This window comes from Poromitra crassiceps (assembly GCF_964638095.1).
Source record: "Poromitra crassiceps genome assembly, chromosome: 2".
Taxonomy (NCBI): Eukaryota; Metazoa; Chordata; class Actinopteri; order Beryciformes; family Melamphaidae; genus Poromitra; species Poromitra crassiceps.
The window spans coordinates 64690753-64710632 of record NC_139624.1 but is presented as its reverse complement, the minus strand read 5'-3'; the positions used below and the strand labels follow the sequence as shown (position 1 = coordinate 64710632).

The 19880-nt window shown below is 45.1% G+C and overlaps 1 protein-coding gene across 1 annotated transcript in view; it reads left to right on the top strand.

Annotated features, from left to right (window-relative positions):
- svila (supervillin a) overlaps positions 1–19880 on the top strand; it is a gene marked incomplete at its 5' end in the record, with an annotated part of 71527 nt that overhangs the window by 29311 nt on the left and 22336 nt on the right. The window contains 11 exons of the mRNA XM_083662719.1: positions 1421–1485; positions 2188–2324; positions 2810–2905; positions 3449–3740; positions 4087–4152; positions 5058–5586; positions 7134–7245; positions 12712–12844; positions 17423–17503; positions 18254–18310; positions 19025–19190. Of these exons, the coding sequence (XP_083518845.1) occupies positions 1421–1485; positions 2188–2324; positions 2810–2905; positions 3449–3740; positions 4087–4152; positions 5058–5586; positions 7134–7245; positions 12712–12844; positions 17423–17503; positions 18254–18310; positions 19025–19190 (1734 nt within the window). The remainder of the gene's footprint in view (positions 1–1420; positions 1486–2187; positions 2325–2809; positions 2906–3448; positions 3741–4086; positions 4153–5057; positions 5587–7133; positions 7246–12711; positions 12845–17422; positions 17504–18253; positions 18311–19024; positions 19191–19880) is intronic.

Here is a 19880-nt window from a genome sequence, read left to right as displayed (position 1 = left end):
TCCTCCATAACAGCACCCCCACCCCCCTCTCCTTCAAACTCCTCCCTCCGTGGGTGTGTCTCTGGTGGTGTAGAAACGGTCTGTAATGGCCCACCGTCAGGCCTGTTCTTGGGGCAATCAATGCCCACGAACCGACGCGCCAACGACGTAATGATGATGACATCATCAATGATGACGTTGACAATGAAGAGTTCACCTGTGAGGTCATCGGCGATGTCAGGCGATCTAGGCTGACTGTGATGGCAGACGGGACTTTACGGGGTCACCGATGATGTCATACCTCCTCGAACGTTGTGACATCACCAATGATGTGATGTCATACACCAAATGTGGGGATATATACAAGCTATTCCGGTATTCTTTCTTCCTTCCTCTACTACTTCATAATGTCTACCCTTACCACGACCAAATCCGAACCCGAGCTGAATCCTGGCTGTCTTACAACCAGCCAGGCCCTGGTGACCGACTGCCTTACAACCAGCCAGGTCACGAGTGGTATTCCTTCAACCGCGTCCGAGGTTCTGATCGACCACGGCCCGTGAGCCCTCATCTACGATCCAGCACACTTCACGAGGCAAGCCCACAAGCTTCGCTACAGGTGGCTTTGCAGCGTTTGTCACAGGCGAGTCTCTGCTGCCTGTCTGTGCTGCCTGGCTGCTGGCGGCCGCTCGTCGGGCGAGTCTGGATGGGGCTCGTTCGTTTCTGGGTTTTCGGTTGAAAGCTGGGATGAAGCTGCGTGTGTTGCACCCAGAATCTATTTTTGGAATCCCCCACCGTTGTGCGCCAGCGCGAAAGCGTTTTCGCCAAACCATTTTCATGAGAATGGCTTCCTCACGCTTTTTCCTGGTGTTTTTGCTCGGCTTCCTCTAGTCTGGAGAGCACTGTCGCCACTTAGTGGGTCGGTAAAATAGGTTATACACATTCAATAGCTCCCATATATTTATAGGAGATGTAAAAGGGTTTGATCCACGTCCCACCGTCAAAAAAAAAAAAAAAAAATGTTGACGAGTTGACTCGTCGACGGCAGTGAACGTGTTAATTGTAAAAGTAATATTGTCTTTACTTGTGTTGGACAGATCATCCAGTAAGCTTTTCTTCAACTCCAAAGTTACATTCTAAGACCGTGTCAACAAGACCTTTCCCCCAGCACCCCCCCCTCCCTAGATTTGCACTTGCGTTTCTTACTATAGTTTGAGTCTTGTGCTTTGAAGAGAAAGTCATCCAGTGTTTCCAACATCTTTGTGCCCTCTCTGTCTCTTACTGTAGTTTGAGTCCTGTGCTTTGAAGAGAAAGTCATCCAGTGTTTCCAACATCTTTGTGCCCTCTCTGTCTCTTACTGTAGTTTGAGTCCTGTGCTTTGAAGAGAAAGTCATCCAGTGTTTCTAACATCTTTGTGCCCTCTCTGTCTCTCCCTCTGTAGCCGATGAAGAGAAGCTGGATGATCGGGCCAAGCTGAGTGTAGCAGCCAAGCGCTCTCTCTTCAGGGTAAAGTTCAACACCCGCCTGCTTGTCCTGCCATTTTGTTTGAGCTTATACACACAATGAGCGAACATTCCTCCTCTTTGACTCTCCACCTATGTCTGCAGATTACATGCTGGTATTGAACAGCGAGCACAGAGAAATGTGCTTCTAATTAAGGACACAGACATTGACACTGCGTCTGATTTTCCATTTGGATGCATCTGTCTGTCCTGTCCTCAAGATGAGGCAAACTCGTGGAAATGCTCTTGACTCGGATTCATCACAGACATGAATCAGAAGAGAGAGCTCATTCCACTGGAACAAGCATTTTTAATTCAATCCACGTCTGTGGAATTCACCCCAAACATGCACAGTAGACTGCTCAAGGGCCTGAATACTGCAGTTACGGCACTTTAATTGCACACTATCATACAGAGATGATCTTACTCCACTCAATTATCATCTATCTTTGTGTTATGCAAATTATTCTAGCCCTATATCTTAATCTACTCTGGTAGCCTATTCACTCATCAAAGTCCATTCTTGCTTTCAATGCAAATAATCCTCTGAAGACGTCTATAGAGCCCTGTATTTTAGCAGTCACTTCTGCTCCGACTTCACAACAATTCAGTAAACTTTATCCTGGGCTTGCGGTGAGGAGAAATATAAAAAAGGTAGATTTTTATCCATATGTTTTGCCTTATCTGCCCCGTCGCTCTCATCCAGGAGTTGGAGAAGAGCATAGATGGCGGAGCCCCTAAACCGCGTTCGAGGAATGCAGCTGTGGAGAGGCGGCTGAGACGCACCCAGGACCGATCCAGAACCCAGCCAATCACCACCGAGGAGGTGGTCATCGCCGCCACGTAAGTCTCTACTACTCCAAACCCTCAGACCTTAGCAAAATACTGCACATTTTACCATCTTGATTTATCTTATCTTACACATTTTTAAAGTAACTCCATTTGACGCTTGTAAAGTGAAATCCAGCACACCTTAAACCTAAAACTGAAACCTAATCCATCACCTTTTCCGTTCTGGAAGTGAACTGAAATTTAATTTCTGCATAAAATTCTCAGTAAAATGAAATTGTAGGTGGCTCTTCCATCCTCCTCCTCCTCCTTGATGCTTTTAAACATTGGGCATTAGGCATTCACATGATCCAAGGCCCTCAGTGATTGCATCGATACACCCACTGTCTATCCCTCAACATAGATATTCCCCTCCTGTAGTTTGCATTACCATTTGTATTAATCACCTGAGAGTGATCTGGTTCTTTCCTTCTGTCACCTGTGTTTCCTCTGTCACCCATGTGTGTGACTGTGTCCCTGTCCTTCACTATGCTCTGTAGTGTCCCCACTCCCGTGCCACATGCAGTGACTGTTCACACTGCTGTAGCACGTGTGCCTAGCCCCACCCTAGTCTGCAGCACTCTGCCACCACACAGGTACACGGCACACGCGTGTGCATGGTTATGAAGGCTCACGCCAGCCCCAAATGACTAACATGATGGCATGCACACCGTACACCGTTGTCATCTCAAGAGTGGCAACAGAAGCAACAAGCAACTTGAAAATAGTCTGTGTGTTTGATGGTGTTAGTGGGTTTTACCCTGGTAGTGATGCTTAATGTTTTGGTGCCCTCCTGTGTAATTGGAGGAAACTACATGACTAAGTACATGTATGTCTATATGAGGTTTTATTGAATGGCTCAGAAGACTATAGGGATTGACTTTATCACCCCCTTTTGTTTGTAGTGGGCATGGCTCACACTGCATGTCTAACAACCATAAAAAAAAAAAATTATACCGCAATGATCACATTGTTCAGCCTGTATTTTGTATCTTTTTGATTTCAGACGCACACAGCTCCACATTGCTGTCGGTCTGTAGCATGCCACTTGCTAGCTTGCATGTGCTGCTTCCGTGTTTACCAGAAGTCTCCTCTCCCTCTCTCTTCCTCCTCCTCTGTCTCTGTCCACCCCCTCTCAGCCTGCAGGCATCATCGCAGCAGAGCGCCGTGGCCCGGGAGCAGGCGCGGGAGGCCCGGCAGATCCAGGAGGCCCGGCAGACCCAGGAGGCCCAAAGCCCCAAGCAGGTCTCCGCGATGGAAGTGAAGGGCCAGGGTCAGGAGGAGCCAGACCTCTGCACCCTCAGCCTGGCAGAGAAGATGGCGCTGTTCAACCGGCTGGCCCAGCCACCCAGCAGGGTGACCCGCACACGGCAGCGCAGGTCCAACGCCCGCTACCAGACCCAGCCCATCACGCTGGGCGATATGGAGCAGGTGGGAGAGCAGCTAGCAACGATGTGCAATAAAAAATACTTTCTCGTCCTACTCTAGTTTCCTGGAAGTCTTGTAAACTTACTCTTTCTAACTCTCGCGCCAGTGCTACCATATCACTTTTCTCTTGTTTGAAGTGTCCTTTCAATTAATCTCCTTATAATAGATCATCAACTGTTTCAGGATGTGTTAGCAACATGTCTAAACTTTTTTTTTAATATTGCTTTTAAGCACAGACTGGTTAAAGCATTTTGTAATGTACAGTAGGTATACGTATATTCCATTACCGCTTCCCCCAGAGGGAACGACATGAACCATGCGTTGTAGCATGTGTGTGTTTCCGCTCCAGGAGCCCTCAGACATAGAGCTCAGTGATGAACAGGAGCTGTGCGACAGCCCGGTAGAGCACCTACAAGTAAGGTTCCTCCATGTGCGGCTGTTGTGGTACCATGCACTTGCCTGAGACAATGGAGGCTGATGCAACTGCAGCCCCACAACTTGGCTATTCTGAGCAATGGCCACATGCCTTATGACGCGTTGTATGGCAAAAACATCTAATTGTTGGTCCATGTTGTGTGATTTCATGGTGTATGTGTGTTCAGCGCATGGCCCAGCTTGTAAGTAGTGTCAGTGTGACTCAGTGCTGCTGTGGCTTCCTGGAGGCTGTGATGATGCTTCTCCTGGCCATATTTCAGCAAGGCATGGGCATGAAAGAAGCCTGTGTGGTGGAGGAAAGGAGACAAAGCTCACCGCCGAATGAACTGAAAGCAGCTATTTGTCATCAGCTCAGCAACTGTTTCAGGCAGGTGGGGAGAGAAAACGCTTAATGGTAATGGAACGTATGAATATAAAAGATGGTAGTTTGCTGATCTGAATGCCTTTTTGTCTGCACAGTTGTGTGACTTGGATATTTACTAGCTTCCCGTTATTCTTTACTCAACAGATTAAATTGACTCGGTGTCCAGTAATGGTTATGAACTTGGAGGCTGAATCTTTTGGCCACAGTGGGATGGATTGTGCCTAGAGAGTGGCCTATGGGTGTTAAGGGGGGTGCTGGCATGGCTTTCTGACATGGGCTGCCCCCCCCCCGCCCCCCCCCGGCAGACAGACAGGCTGCTCTTTGATGCTCAGGAAGTGCAGTGAGTCAGGCAGTGATTAGTCAGCGTGATTCTCTACCATTGTGTGGTGTGTGTGTGTGTGCCTTGCCTGCCCTGTCTCTCAGTTAGACGGGAAGCCTCAATGCTACGGCTGCTTCCCCTGCACAGAGCTGACCCACTTCTTTCTCTCTCTCTCTCGTTTTCTGCTTCTTTCGCTACACAGCTTCACAACGGAGAAGGCTCCAGGTTGGGCCACCTCCCTTCTTCATCCTCCTCTTCTGCTCTGAGACCAGGGGGCACAGTCTCCACCGACCACGCCGGAGACATCCACCTGACCCGGGTCGCAGCCCAGGCTGAGCCCGCCCCCGCCTACTACGACCGGTCCCACCCCGGCCCGCAAGCTAGGCCCACAGAGGGCCCCGGCTGGAGATCCCTCACCTCCGCAGACCACCGTAGCCAGCCCCACGCCAGCCGAGCCATACCCCAGGGAGAGGAGGCCGATCTGGGAGGAGGGGTGAAGAGGAGGCTGACCTCTCCCGAGGCAGCAGCCAGGCAGGCCGCCCTGCCCCAGCCCTGCACCGGGAGAGAGAGAGGAGGGGAGGAGGAAGAGGAGCGGCTGGCCAGGGGGAGGGGAGACGGAGCGGTGCAGAGCGCAGGGAGCTACACACTGCAGGAGAGGCAGGAGCCGAGGGGCTCTCTGAGGGAGGAACTCCATTACCCAGACAGCCACAGGAGCAGGGCCACCAGCGCAGGTAAGAACAGCAGACAGGCAGGGAGTTCGAGAGGTTTATGAGTTTTGTAGCTTGTGCTTTCTTTGTATTATCAAATTACAGTATGTCTTTGTTGCCGTTTCAGAGGTGACGCCTTCATGTGTCATCCTCTCTCTTTCCTGCTTTCCCTCTTTCGTTGTTTCTGGACTGTACGTCTACTCTGAGTTTCTCTTTGGAAATTTGACAACTTACATTAGCTGAATCTCATGTCCTGTCTTAATTAGTGCAATATCATGCTCCCTGTGTCAAGAGCTTTAAACCATATTTATACACGATCATGCATTGAGACACTGTTGCCTATTGTGGTTTTTCTGGTGTACAGATTTAGTCACTGTCAAATTCACACTTTCATTTGAATGCTTTTTGATGTAATGCTGCATTCTTGCTCCATCTGTGAGAAGAATTGTTTGGAAAAGGCAAGTTTTGCTTGACTTTTATCCACAAAAAGTAAAGGAATTGTCTGATACTGTAACAAGATGATTGCGGTTGAGTGACTTTGATTTGACAGTATACTTATTTAAAGAACAGACTGTCAGACAAATGGCGGTGTCAAGTCACAGTGTCACCTGAGGAGACAGATGACAACTACCTTTCTGTGAAGATGTTGTCACATGCAGGTTGTGGTTTTCAGGGTTTCCTCCACTCGATTGAGCACAAGTGATTCTGAGCCCGTGACTTGGTTTGTTGTATGGCTGCAGGGTTGAGCTTGTCCTTTAGTGCTGATTGAATCAGTCAGATGGAATATGTCACCAGCTTGACAGAGAGGACAAAGAGGAGGCGACAGCGCCTTGGAGACAGAGCCACAGACAGCGACAGGGTTTATACAAAACCATGAGAGTTAGGCTAATTGATTACTGTTAGTTACACAACACAGAAGTGAGGCAGGGAGGTTCTAGGTGCTGTCAAAGTGTCTGTGCAGCTTCTCACCAGTGGATGAGAGCTTCTTGGTAAGTGTGAAGGGTGTTTTCTCCCATGCTGCTTTGTTAGCTTTGCTGCTGAGTTTGCATTTGGTGTGAGAAGGAGTGATGACTGTATTTTTATGAGAGGTTCATCTTCCCACCGGTCATACTGCACGGTGGAATTTTGAGAGGTGTAATTCCAGACAGGGAAAGTCACGGAATGTGATTGATTCTTGAGCAGAATGTATTGTCCAACATGTTTGGATGCACATGGATTTGAGTTGTTTTCTCCACAGCAGGTCCAGCTGTAGTGGACATCAGACTGCTTACCCCTTTACAACTCTTCTGTTGTTTTCTCCACAGCAGGTCCAGCTGTAGTGGACATCAGACTGCTTACCCCTTTACAACTCTTCTGAGCTGAAAAACATTCATCACATCTTTAGGGCATGATAGTTATGCAAAGTCAATGGGAACCCTGTCTAGAGTTGTACAGCTGCTGCTCCAATCTGCTGCCTTGTAAGTGGTTATTGATTGCACTCTCTCATCCCCTTTGTGTGTGTGTGTGTGTGTGTGTGTGTGTGTGTGTGTGTGTGTGTGTGTGTGTGTGTGTGTGTGTGTGTGTGTGTGCAGAGCTCACGGAGTTCACAGACGGCAGTGGACACACCCCCAGTCTGCTCCAGCCTGAGCAAGCAGATGAGCTGACCGAGGCAATGATGGCCAGACAGATATCCATCAAAGACAGGTGAGCCACAGGACAGACCACTGTCCCGAGCCTGTTCCTATATAATGACTTACTTTATGTTATTATTGTGTGTGTGTGTGTGTGTGTGTGTGTGTGTGGCAGAGAGAAAATCCACAACTCCGCTCAGGCCTAAGTCTAAGAGACCGTAGCCTAATATCAGTCTGAATTGTCAACTTGTTGTACTCCATTTCCATCTTCTTCTTTTTTTCACTCAAATTGTTATTACGGTAGTTTGTCACATAGGTATGAACAAAACAATATATCAGCCGCACATCGGCATCAAGACAAAACAAACAAAAACAAACCAACAAACAAAAATCCAACTAGCACAGATAACCAAAAAGAAAATCACAATAATTGTCGAGAGATAGTCTTACATTCATTCAAAGTTATTTTAATTAGGTACTCATTTGGTCGGTGTCCTGACTCATATATATGTTCCATTGTATCCACTTCTTCTCAAAAACATCCTCTTTGACTCTCAAAAGATATGTCAGTTTTTCCATAGCAAAGATCTCCTGAACAATTTCCAACCACTGCCCCTGTCTTAGGGTGTCTGCATTTAGCCAGTTTCTGGTAATGGCCTTCTTACTTGCTGCGAGTAAGACTTTGGTCAAGTAGAGATCCTCTCTCCTCACAACATGTTCGATGTTACCAAGATACATCTCAGTGCATGTATTTGGGATGGCATAGCCCAAAATATATTTAACCTCCACAATGACACTTTCCCAATACAGCCTTATCTTTGTACAGTTCCAGAAAATATGCGAGTGCTCAGCCTCTACATTCCCACACAACATTGTTGAGGTGCGGCGAGTTGCCTGCTTTTTATTTTTGGTGTTTATAAAAAAGCAAGTTACATTTTTCCAGCAGAATTCCCTCCATACAAGTGAGTTTGTGGATGTGCATTGTATCTCACACATTTTATACCATTCCTCTTCTGTTATTTGAATCTGTAGCTCTTTTTCCCCATTTTTCTTTTATGTAGAGGGTTGTGTCCCCCCTGCTCCCCCCCAAAGCTCAGTAGAAAGCAGAGATGACCCGGGTCCCCTTTCATTCATACGCATCCACAATTACTCCAATCACCTTTGAAACATCATCTGGTTCCGACGTTATTTCTTTTATAAAGTAATCCCTCAGCTGTAAATACTTAAAGAAGTCTTTGTTCTCAAGTTCAGTTATTTTCCTTCATATCATCAAAACTCATGAATTCACCATTTTCTGAAACTGTACAAATTGCAGTTATGCCTCTTTGTGCCCATGTTTTGAATGTTGAGTCATACACCCCTGGCTAAAAACTTGAATCATATGCAAACCACCTCAGTAAGCGGGCCCCTCTCTGTCATTTGTATTTTCTTACTACATCCTTCGATACCTGTAATGTATCCATTTCCATCTTTAAAAGTCAACTCAGTGGAGTGGGCAGATTCAGTGGTCAGGCAATATAGACCTCTTCACTTTGGGGAAATGGAAAAATCGGCTTTGTCAGTCCCTGCCTATGCCAATGCCCATGTGCAGTTTCACATTGATTGGCCAAATGGATGCAGACAGAGGGACAACGTTTTCCTCATTTTATAGTAGGAGTAAAGCCTTTTAGGTCAACTTGGCATGCGATACATTCGTTCTGCACTTGGTACAGTAGTAAACGAAGCCAAGAAAGCTAAGGTTGAGAGATGAGAGGGACTCACTTTGGCTCTCCCTATGAAATGTAGGTTAGAGGGAGAGAGATAAATGAGTTCATGAGGATGAGAAGGGGAGAGAGAGCTTGTGGGTTAGGAGGAGAGAGAGAGAGAGAGAGAGCTTGTGGGTTAGGAGGAGAGAGAGAGAGCTTGTGGGTTAGTAGAGTTGGTTATTTCCAGCTGCTGCTACAGTAGGCTCCCCAGAAAGAAGATGGACAGTAATATCAATAGCATCAGTAGTAGGGATGGGCATCGAATTTCGAATTTTCGAATAATCGTTGTTATTATCAAGGTCGACTTTTATTATTGAAATTCGGAAAAAAAAAAAAAAAAAAAATTTTTTTTTTTGAGTGAAATGTTGCATTGTCTCCCCTGATTCGAAGTATAGTCAAATCGCTTGGTTTGAGCAAGTAAAACAATTTTTATAAGCATTTTAAGCAAGGTTTATGGAAAAATTAATGGCAGATGAAATCCCATGAAGAGGGAGAGGGGGTGACTTTGGCACCCCTTTGGCACTCAGACCTGAGCCTACTAAATATTTAATGAACCACTCATGATTGTCAAAACTGTTTTTTATTTTCGAAAATGTCAATGTCATGTAACATGTTCTTTACTTCAGTGGTGCAATGCTTGTTTGAGCTAAAAATCCACAGCAGAAGCTTTTTATATTAATTAATAAAGCCGTAGACTTAGAATCAGGGGAGACAATGCAACATTTCACTCACAAAAAAAAAAAAAAAAAAATTTTTTTTTTTTTTTTTTTTTTTACATTTATTTATTTATTTTCGAAATTCGAATTAAATTCGAATTTGGCCAGCGAATTTCGAATAGTGTTTTTGCTAGAAATGCCCATCCCTAATCAGTAGCACTTTAATCACAGAGCTGGAAGGCATAGAATGGGCACTCCCATTTGTGTCAGCTGACGACTTCCCATGGCAGACATGACATTTCACTAAACAACCTGCTGGCACTCCAGTCATTTCAGCTGTCATACTTTGCCCACACACGTTGCTCTTTTCTCATCGCTCATGACAGTGATAATGGCATTATCAAACATCTCATGGCAGCCAGGTATCTTAGTATGGCAGCCAGGTATCTTAAGTGTTCTGAAGGAGGTTACTGTCATGCAATGATGGTCTGTTCTGTGCATTCTCATTCTGTGTTTCTAACCCTGTTCCGTTGCCTCAGAGGGAGCAGGAAATCTGGGTTAGGCTGTTGCTCAGCCTGCTTCTATTAACTGTCGCTGCTCGATCACACAAGCTACTGGGAAAAACAGATTTAGTTCTGTGGTTTGTGCTATGAAACATTCAGTTTAGTTCTACAGTGCGCCATTCTTTCATATTGTGCATCATTTATGTGATCTACAAATCAATAATTCCTTTAAGTTAGCATTTAATATTGAGTTAGAATTTGTGTGATTGAATGCCAGTATTGGATTCCCCATCTAATGAAATGATATAAGTCCAGTTATGTCAGCTCACTGTGTTATCATGCACAGCCTGCCGGTTTGACTAGTAAACACGGCATGCTGCGATCACACTGTCAATTGATTGATGACATAATGGAATTGCATGCGCTTCTTTAAACTGGTGGCAATGAGTGTGTGCGTGTGTGTGTGTGTGTGTGTGTGTGTGTGTGTGTGTGTGTGTGTGTGTGTGTGTGTGTGTGTGTGTGTGTGTGTGTGTGTTGCCTCTGTGTGTATCACTATGCAGCCATAACTGGATGTACTCAACATACTTGTGTCACATCTCGCACATTCTTTCATCATGACCGCATGTCTTTGAGCCTCTCCCTGTTTAAAAGGATTTCAGTGTACGTCGGAGCGAGGCCTCCTCTTCAGCCATGTCCCCAATCCAGCTGCCCAAGTCCATTCAATGTTACTTTTATCCTGTTTTTTTGCCGTTGTTGTGAAGCCCCACGCACGAACAGGACGTCCCCTCACTGGGTCACAGAGGGGTGGTTGTAAGAGGGGAAGAGGGCATTGCCAACGCCCCCAACCCCCTCCCCTTATGGGTCTCTGTCAAAGCCATTGATAGTATAATAGAGTCAAAGCCCATCTGCTCCCCACTGAACATGAGAGGTCAATAATTGGACCTCTGTTCTTTAGACTTCAGTATGTTTTTGTGGTCCTCCTTGTGCATTTGTAATCATACACATTATTTGTATCATACATTTGACCATATACCCTACCCTATATATCTATATATACACACAACATACAAATCATATACCCTACCTAGTACCTACCCTATATATCTATATATACACAACATACACATCCACAACAACTGTATCTCTATAGGAATAATGATTTAAAATTAAAATACTATAACAATACCATATGATAAGGTCAATAATATAAACTCACTACTGGGTATATAGCGCAGACACACAAACTGCATCCTTGTTACTGTATGTAGATACAGTATGTCCGGTAGCCAATGTGACTAACTTTGGTAAAGCCTACTGGTTTCACCATTTCTGCTAAATTTCCTTTAGTAGCTCAAATGAAATCTCAGCACTTCTGCCAGTATTTTAACTCGCATTTTGGAAACAACCTCTACCTACAGTAAAACACAGTAGAAGCTAAAGAGCTGACATGCTTAGCGCTCTCCCAGCTCCAGTTACAGTGACTGACATGTCTAAGTAATGTTTATCTCTTAAGTGTACTAGCTGTCATTGGGATGTTTATCCATGTTCCAGAGATGTACAGTATTTTTAACTGGCTGCTAAATGACATGCTGGCTAGCTCTGTTTAGTGTCTGCTAGCTTCTGGCGGGGGGAAGCGCATTCGACCCAAACTTGGCTGAGACTACAAGGCGTGTAGGACCATCTCTGGTTTTTGTTCACCTCAGTGTTGTGACAGGGCCATGTGGAAGCTAATGGGAAGCAAGTTTCAAGTTAAAGCAAGCGCTAGCCTAGTTGGTTGGAGAAATACCTTTGGATAACCTGCCTGGCTGTATGTTCTTTTGAAATACCTTTAGACCAGTGGTTCTCAACCTGGGGGTCGGGACCCCACAAGGGGGTCGCAAGATCGCGGGATGATTGTCAAAAGAGAGAGAGAAAATATTTTCTCCCATGATGATTAAATCTCCCATACCAGTGATTTAATGTATTATGAAGCTATATAAACTATAAAATCCATTTCAGTGAGTGAGTGAAATCAGTGTCTGAACGCATCCAAACTGTCATCGGGTTGGGTTGCGGTGGGAGGGGCGGTCGCGAACCCCAGCCTAAAGTTTTATGGGAGTCACGGCTCAAAAAGGTTGAGAACCACTGCTTTAGATAACCTGCCTGGCTGTCTGTTCTTTTTGAAATACCTTTAGATAACCTGCCTGGCTGTCTGTTCTTTTGATGCACTGTTATTGGGCCATCGCATTAGTATCTGCACTTTCATTTAATACATTAATATTTGAATTAGCTGTTACACAGTCACTTTTGTACTTCAAATGTGACTCAGCCAATCAGAAGTGATGACTGGAACTGTCCGTTTTTGAACCAATTTGCTAAGTAAAAAATGCCACTTGCACCACTAATAGAACTATATTTCTTGGCAGAAGAGGACCATTTCTTTAGTATTATTTAATTATTAATGTAAACTATGTACATTTATAAAAGCCATGAAAAGGCCATTGTTCAGATGAGGGTTTGAGTCATGTGGGACAATGCCTCTGTAAAGCAGGACCTGTCATGGCTTATTGCTTATTGCTTTAGCAGCTGTATGTATGAACTGTATTTTAATAAGAAACTGAAGTTACTGTCCATGATGTCTCCCTCCCCTGCTCAGACTGGCGTTGCTGAAGAAGAGCGGTGAGGAGGACTGGAGGAACCGGATCAATAAGAAGCAGGAGATGGTGAAAGCGGCGGTGGGTGAACACCACGCTCAGCTTTGGGAGGCGGAGCAGAGCTTCAAGAAGAAGGTAACCACCTGATCTACTGTACACACTCACTGACTGAGAACCCATCGGCAGACAAGCCCAGCCGCAGACAGGCACTGTCAATTATGCGTATGAAGCCGTTATGATCGGATGCTGCATTCATGTCATATGGGAAAGACGGAAGATAGGAGCGTCCTACTAGAAAATCTAATTAATTTCAGCTTCTTAGTGGTGAATACTGCTTGGGAACTTGGGGTTTTGGCGATGCACCCCAATTTATCTGATATTGTGAACATTAATGTATCAAAAATCTCATTGTGTAAAGACTCTGCAAACGCACTAGTAGTCATCCCTATGATATTTTCGCAACTCTTAAAGTTGCCTCAGCAGGAAATCTACTAAATGAACGACCAAATTCTACAGAAAACCGCCAATCATGGCACAAATGCATGAACACTTCACAGGCATTGTTTTGAACTGTCAAGTCATCAAACCTTTCTTTCCCCAGGGCTCTTGAATGCAGCCCTAATATAGTGGCACCAACATGCCACTGAGGCTTAGGTCATTTGATTTGATCCACTCTGTACAGTAATTACATTCTCATGACAATTTCCCTTCAGTTCTTGATTTTCTGTGTCTTCCTATGTCAGGCTCTTACATGTCATTGCTTTTATTGTTTTGCTACCAGATAACACTGGAGTCAAAGGGGATCAGATTATCCCTTTAATCATCTGTTTTATAGTAGATAGTTGCAAAAAGCACAGGATAGTCATTTTGGGGTATTTCTAAACAGAGAGGTTGTGTGTTGTCTTTGTGTGTCTTTTCTCTTTGGTTTCCTCTCTTCTGTCATATGAACAGCTTTTGCATATTTTTGTGCGTGGATTGTATCAGGAATTACTTTCATGTATGCCAATGTCACTTATAGTAGTTTAAGTATATGTTGTTGTTGTTGTTGTTGTTTTTATTACCATATATTTGATTTAGTGTTAGTGAAAGATTCATTATCAAGAATTACCGTAACCCTAATTTGCCTAAATTATTCAAGTTCTACTGTGATTGACAGGACTGCAGTCATCAGTATACAATCTGTAAATCACTTATTTAGACTAAAAGTACATTTTCTATCGTAGATAAAGGACATACTGGATTTGCACTTGTGACATACATGTAACTGTATAATGACTGTCCTTTCCAACTTAACCTCTTATTTTCTGTCTGACTCATCTTTAACTATTCTTTGTATTGGTTTGCTTGTTTCATGTAACCTCTCATTTTCTGTTTGCCTTCGTCTCTGTTTGCATGTCCTTTTCCTTTCAAAATAAACCTCATTTCATCCTCTGCATGGTGAGCGTGCTTCTGTGTTGACGTCCACACTGTGTTTTTGAAGGGAGGGTTGGGGCGGGACCGTACGCATACCTCTCTGTTTAGAAGTATTCACAACGACTATCATTCCGTAAAGCTGGACTATTTTGTTTTCAGCCCGCCGCTTATCTGGGTTTGTTCAGCTTTGCTGGGCAGCTATGCTTTTAGGTTTTCCAATTAATTCAAGGTCAGGAAGTGGTTTGTCTTTTTGTTGTTCTTACGCCTTTGTGAAACAGCAGATACACTGTGGTTTGGATCGCCTTTTCCTGCCCTTTCCCACAATAATGCTTTCATCAAAACGTGGAAAAAAAACTACCTCTTAATCAAGTTCAAGGGCTTCTATCTGAGGTCAGGGGAAGGACAGTTGTTGTTGTCCATCGTGTTTTCATCCTCCCATTCACCAGAGCCGGTTGGCCCAATTCACTCAATTTCCTGTTTTAGATCAAAGAAGTGGGACACTGAAGATTAGGAAAACACCAAACTGAGCAGAGTGGAGCAAATGCCAACAATCAGGCGTATAAAAACTCCCATTGTTCAAACCAAGGATGCCGGTTTTTGATGGAATTGGCAATCCTTCAGCATGTTACACCACACATACATGTACTGTAGACTTCATATCAACCCCCTAAAATAAGTCCTCTATTGTTCTACTGAAAGCCCCGGGACCTACATGGAACTTTTGACTGGTTAGGAAACAGTCACAATTTATTACTGAAGATACCCTGATATTACCTACATCAGCAAATGAGACCATCAGCGTGAAGATTGGCTATTTCCATATACCGTAAATTCCGGACTATAAGCTGCACCGGTGTATAAGCCGCACCTGCAAAGTTGACTGTTTTTTACATATATAAGCCGCACCGGACTATAAGCCGCGGGTGTTTTAATGGTATTTTTTTTCTTTCTTTTTATTGTGTTTTAATGTTTAATTACCATATGTAAGGGTTCATGCACAGAGGGGATTGTCGGGAAAGAGATGGCTGTTTGAGGAAGCTCCCATTTATTAACATTTCAACAAAACAACATAACACAACACCACCTGTGTTTCTTTTTTACAGTGCACACAGTGTCATACAGTGTCATACAGTGTGGTGAAAAGAGGGCAAGAGAGGAAATTAAAACAGAAGTGGATTTATAGTTAGAAAGAGTGCTAAAAAAGAGAGATTTTTTTTTTTTTTTTTTTTTTTTGTGGAAAAAATCCATAGATAAGCCGCACCGTTATATAAGCCGCAGGGGCCAAAAAAGGCCAAAAAACGGGAAAAAAGGTGCGGCTTATAGTCCGGAATTTACGGTAGTTATTCTAAATGCCTGTGTGGTTGCACACAGCGGGAGGAGGTGTGGTGTTCTGGCCAGGCTCAGAGAAGCCCTACCCGCCCTTCCCGCTGCTTGGACAGAGAGACTGCGTTCAGGAAATGCAGTCTTCATTCCATGGAAAACACTACCACTTTTGTCCAGAGGGGCCGCTAAAATCAACACAAAATGAAAGTTCCAAGTAGCTGCTTTAAGGGGCCTAAAAATGTAGTGTCCATATGGTGCATCATGTTCATGGTAAGATGTTCGTTAATGTTGAGGATTTCTAGGGAGTCGGGCAGTCGGCTGTGTGATTTGGGCTATCCATTGTACAGTTTGTTGGGACAGCTGAGTCTTCAGAAAACCTGTCCCTTTTCTCCTCCGGCTGCTTGTCTATAGGACGACCATCACCGACTGGTGATGATCGATGAGTGCGATGAGTACGCTGTGTCCAATCGGCTATGGGTAAGGCCAGTGTGCGAGGCCAGAATCACACACAGACGAACACACACGACACACACACTGAGGTGTTTTCAAGTCTATCAAATTGGGTTGGTGATCTAAATTTAATGTTGGGACTTCCCGGATTCCAACGCACTCTCTTGATAAATATACCCCACTGGTGTAACTGTGTGTCCCTTACACTCATGGTGACGGTGTTGCGCTGACGCCGGTGTGTGTGTGACCTCAACGCCACTCTAATTCATCCTACCTACCGCTGCTCATTGGGTGTCATCGTGGTGGGTGCTCCAGGGTTTCCTCATCACTACAGTGTCTCACGTACTGACTGTGCAAATCCATGTCTTTTAGGATTGGTTCTGAAATGTAATGTGAGTCCCTTGGTTTCAATTGAATGTAAATGGCATGACTTTTGATAGATGTTTAATGGTAAACTGAGGGATGTGTTGGAGTTAACTGTACACACCTCCTTAACAAACACTCAAGAAGGGAGTCATTCCTTTGCCAGAATTCAGAATCAGAATCAGAATCACTTTTATTGCCACAGTATGCAAGTTACTTACGAGGAATTTGTCTTAGTGTCTGTATGCAGCGTAGCGGTTACATCAATATACAGGGATAAGAAGTAGGAAGATCACTAACGGCAATCGCAAGGTTGCAAGTGCAATCAAATCAAATCAAATCGAGTCATATACAATATGTACATGAGTGGTGAAGTGTTCTGTGGATGATAAATATGAATTTACGTTGGATTTACATGAGATTTACAGACTGAGTTAAATATACGTTAAATAGGCAGTGGATTTACATGAATTTACAGTCAGTTAGATAAGAGTTTACATTGAATGTACATGAAATTTACAGGCTAAGTTAAATAGGCATTAATGTGCAGGGAATTTACATCAATTTACCAGTCCCAGTTAGACAGGCATTAAATTAGATACAGTATGAGTTCCAGTTTTATGGGGGGGGGGGGTTCAGTTGAGTTTAGGAGGAGGTAGTGAGTTTGTGTGGGGGGGGGGGGGGGGGGGGGAATTGTTGGTGAGGCCCTTGGCGGAAGGGGTTTCCGGGCCTTGTTGGTGAGGCTGATGGCGGTTGGGAAGAAGCTGGTCTTGTGGCGGGTGCTTCTGGTCTTGGCAGACCTCAGTCTCTTTCCGTGGGGGAGTGTCTTAAAGAGTTTGTGGCCAGGGTGGGAGGGGTCAGCCATGATCTTGCGAGACCGCTTCAGTGTCCTGGCTGCATGCAGGTCCTGGAGGGATGGCAGGTTGCATCCGATTATCCTCTCAGCGCAGCGGATGATGCGCTGAAGTCTGTTGATGTCTTTTTGAGTGGCAGCAGCAGTGGCAGCAGCATACCAGACGGTGATGGAATTGTGAATCCCTGCAATTGAATCCCAACTGTTTGGCACACATTCCTATATCCTACTTCGTTTCCACTGCAGCTGCTTCTTCTCTTGACCATGTTCTTACTCTGTGTGTCTCTGTGTCCATGGCCATACGTCCATAGGAGCCTGTCTTTGCCTCTACTTTCTCCCCTCCTCCCGAGCCTTCTCTCCATCCCTCTCCCCCCAATGAGCCAGACATCCAGGTAGGAAGTGGCTGACTCAGGTCTTGCTGCCCGCTTAGCCTGCCTGCTCACCTACCTAGCAAGGCTCTGACATCACAAATCCCTTTTTTAACAAATGAAACAATTGGCCATTAGTCGCAAATGGAGAATGTGCATTAACAAGCATCTCTGAAACTGTATAGATAGAATGTGCATTAACAAGCATCTCTGAAACTGTATAGATAGAATGTGCATTAACAAGCATCTCTGAAACTGTATAGATAGAATGTGCATTAACAAGCATCTCTGAAACTGTATAGATAGAATGTGCATTAACAAGCATCTCTGAAACTGTATAGATAGTGGCATTGTCCTGCTTGTTGTATACGCATACCTGCATTGTTAATTGGCACACTAGCCTGGAAGCAAGCCTTCCTGCTGCCTCAGCTGCAGCCATGCTGCTGTAAAAGCATTCTGTCTGTGGTCTGTAGGGCACACTCACCCATCCTCCACACACACACACACACACACACACACACCCACACCCACACCCCCCCCCCCCCCCGCCCAGCTCCTGTGGTTTGCCGCTAAATATTTCTCAACACAAGCTTTCACACACAAGCTCTTCCAAAGCTCTGTTTACATGCCTGTGAGCACAGCATGGCTGCTCCTGCAGCTTCTAACACTCGTGGAGAGTTTGTGGGTTTTCTATAGGTCGCTGCTCTCTTATCTCTCCATCCTCATCCCTCTCTCCTCCATTCCTTTATCCCATCCCTTCCTCTGGTTGTGAAGGACACCAGACCTCCCAGACCACAGCAGGTGGATGAGAGACACCCCTGGAGACGGAAGGTGACCCACCCAGCCAGCCCTGCCACCTTCACTTCAATGGCCGCACATTATTATCCCCTTCCTATTGCAGCCATGCACACATGTTCAATAGTTGAAGCAGCACATTGCGTTGCAGTTCACCAGCTGTTACTAAATGAGTTGTGGTATTCTCTGTTAACTGAGATGCTGTTCTCTGCCTTGTCTTGCCTGATACTGACAACAAAGCAACTTTTAAATGTGTGTGAGTTCAGAGTTCCATGTCACATGCTTTGCCTCAGCGGTGTGAATGACATAATCGTCCAGCAGCAGAGAATACAAATCAGTCATTATGCTTTGAATGTTGATACGGGATTATTTCACATTAAGCAAGGAGTGATGTGCGCCATGTATATTTGTCAGCATCCATTGGTGATTGTGTTGTGCTTGGCAACTTGTTGTCCAATCAATGTGGCCCACTGTTAAAGAAAACATCCACCCTACAACACTGTTTGAAAATGGCTATTAGTGATGTACCTTGAATTCCTGTCCCCATGTTCTTTTATTTGGAGATGTCCTTTTATTATTCCCATGGGAATTAGGTGGCTAAATATTTCCAGTACGACTACAATGGAGTTTGATAAATGAAAAAAATAAACTGTCAGGTTTTGTTGTGAGTAGAGCGAGGACATCCTTCAGTTTGAACAGTTGGTTAGGTTTCAGTGTATCTGACAGTATCTTCTCTCTCCTCTCTTCCAGAGAATTGCAGAGGGCGAGATGGAGAGCGAGTCCATGGAGGCTCACATGTCGATCCAGGAGAGAAAGCAGCTGATAGTGGCCAGAGAGGAGGCCTGGAAGTCCAGGGGCAAGGGAGCCGCCAATGACTCCACCCAGTTCACGGTGGCCGCACGCATGGTGAAGAAAGGTGCCTAGCCTACCATCCACCCCTTTCTCTCCTCAAATGAAATCCTCAAGGCGCTCCATCAGCAGCGGTACAGTAGGGGGAGTTTGCTTCGATAATCACAGTACTTGTTTCCCCAAGTCCCCCCGTTCATTTAGCTAGCAGAATGAGCATAACTCTCCTGTTCGCGCGATCAGCCGCTACAGCAGACACACCAGGCCAGTTTAGCCGCTGCGAGGCCTCCGCTCAGGCAGAAAGTGATTTAATGGTTGGCCTGTTATCCTATTAGCGCTGGGCCAGGCCAGAGGGGGCGGCTGGCGGTGGGCTTCATTTGTGTTTAGGGGAGCGTTTGTTCGCTGGGTTTAGCCAGATTACGGCTGATGGAGGCTGGCGCTGGAAGGATTAGCATCAGGACTAATAGCAGAGAAGTGAAGCAGTGAACGGCCCTTAAAAGTGTTCATTTCTCTTCCTTCAAGCTACTGCTGCTAGCACTAGTTCTGCTGTTTGTTTACTACTGCCAGGCTACCAAATTGCTACACAAAGAAAGAAACCTTACTACAGCTACATACCCGTCCATCATTTGGTGTTGTGCTGAACCATTTAGCATCCCAATACTCCTCTTACTCTTAACAATATAGAGGTTCCTCCCACTTAAGGTTAAAATCTGTTTACGCCACTATACTCTGCTCTTGGTAGTGGGTTAGCACTAGCAGA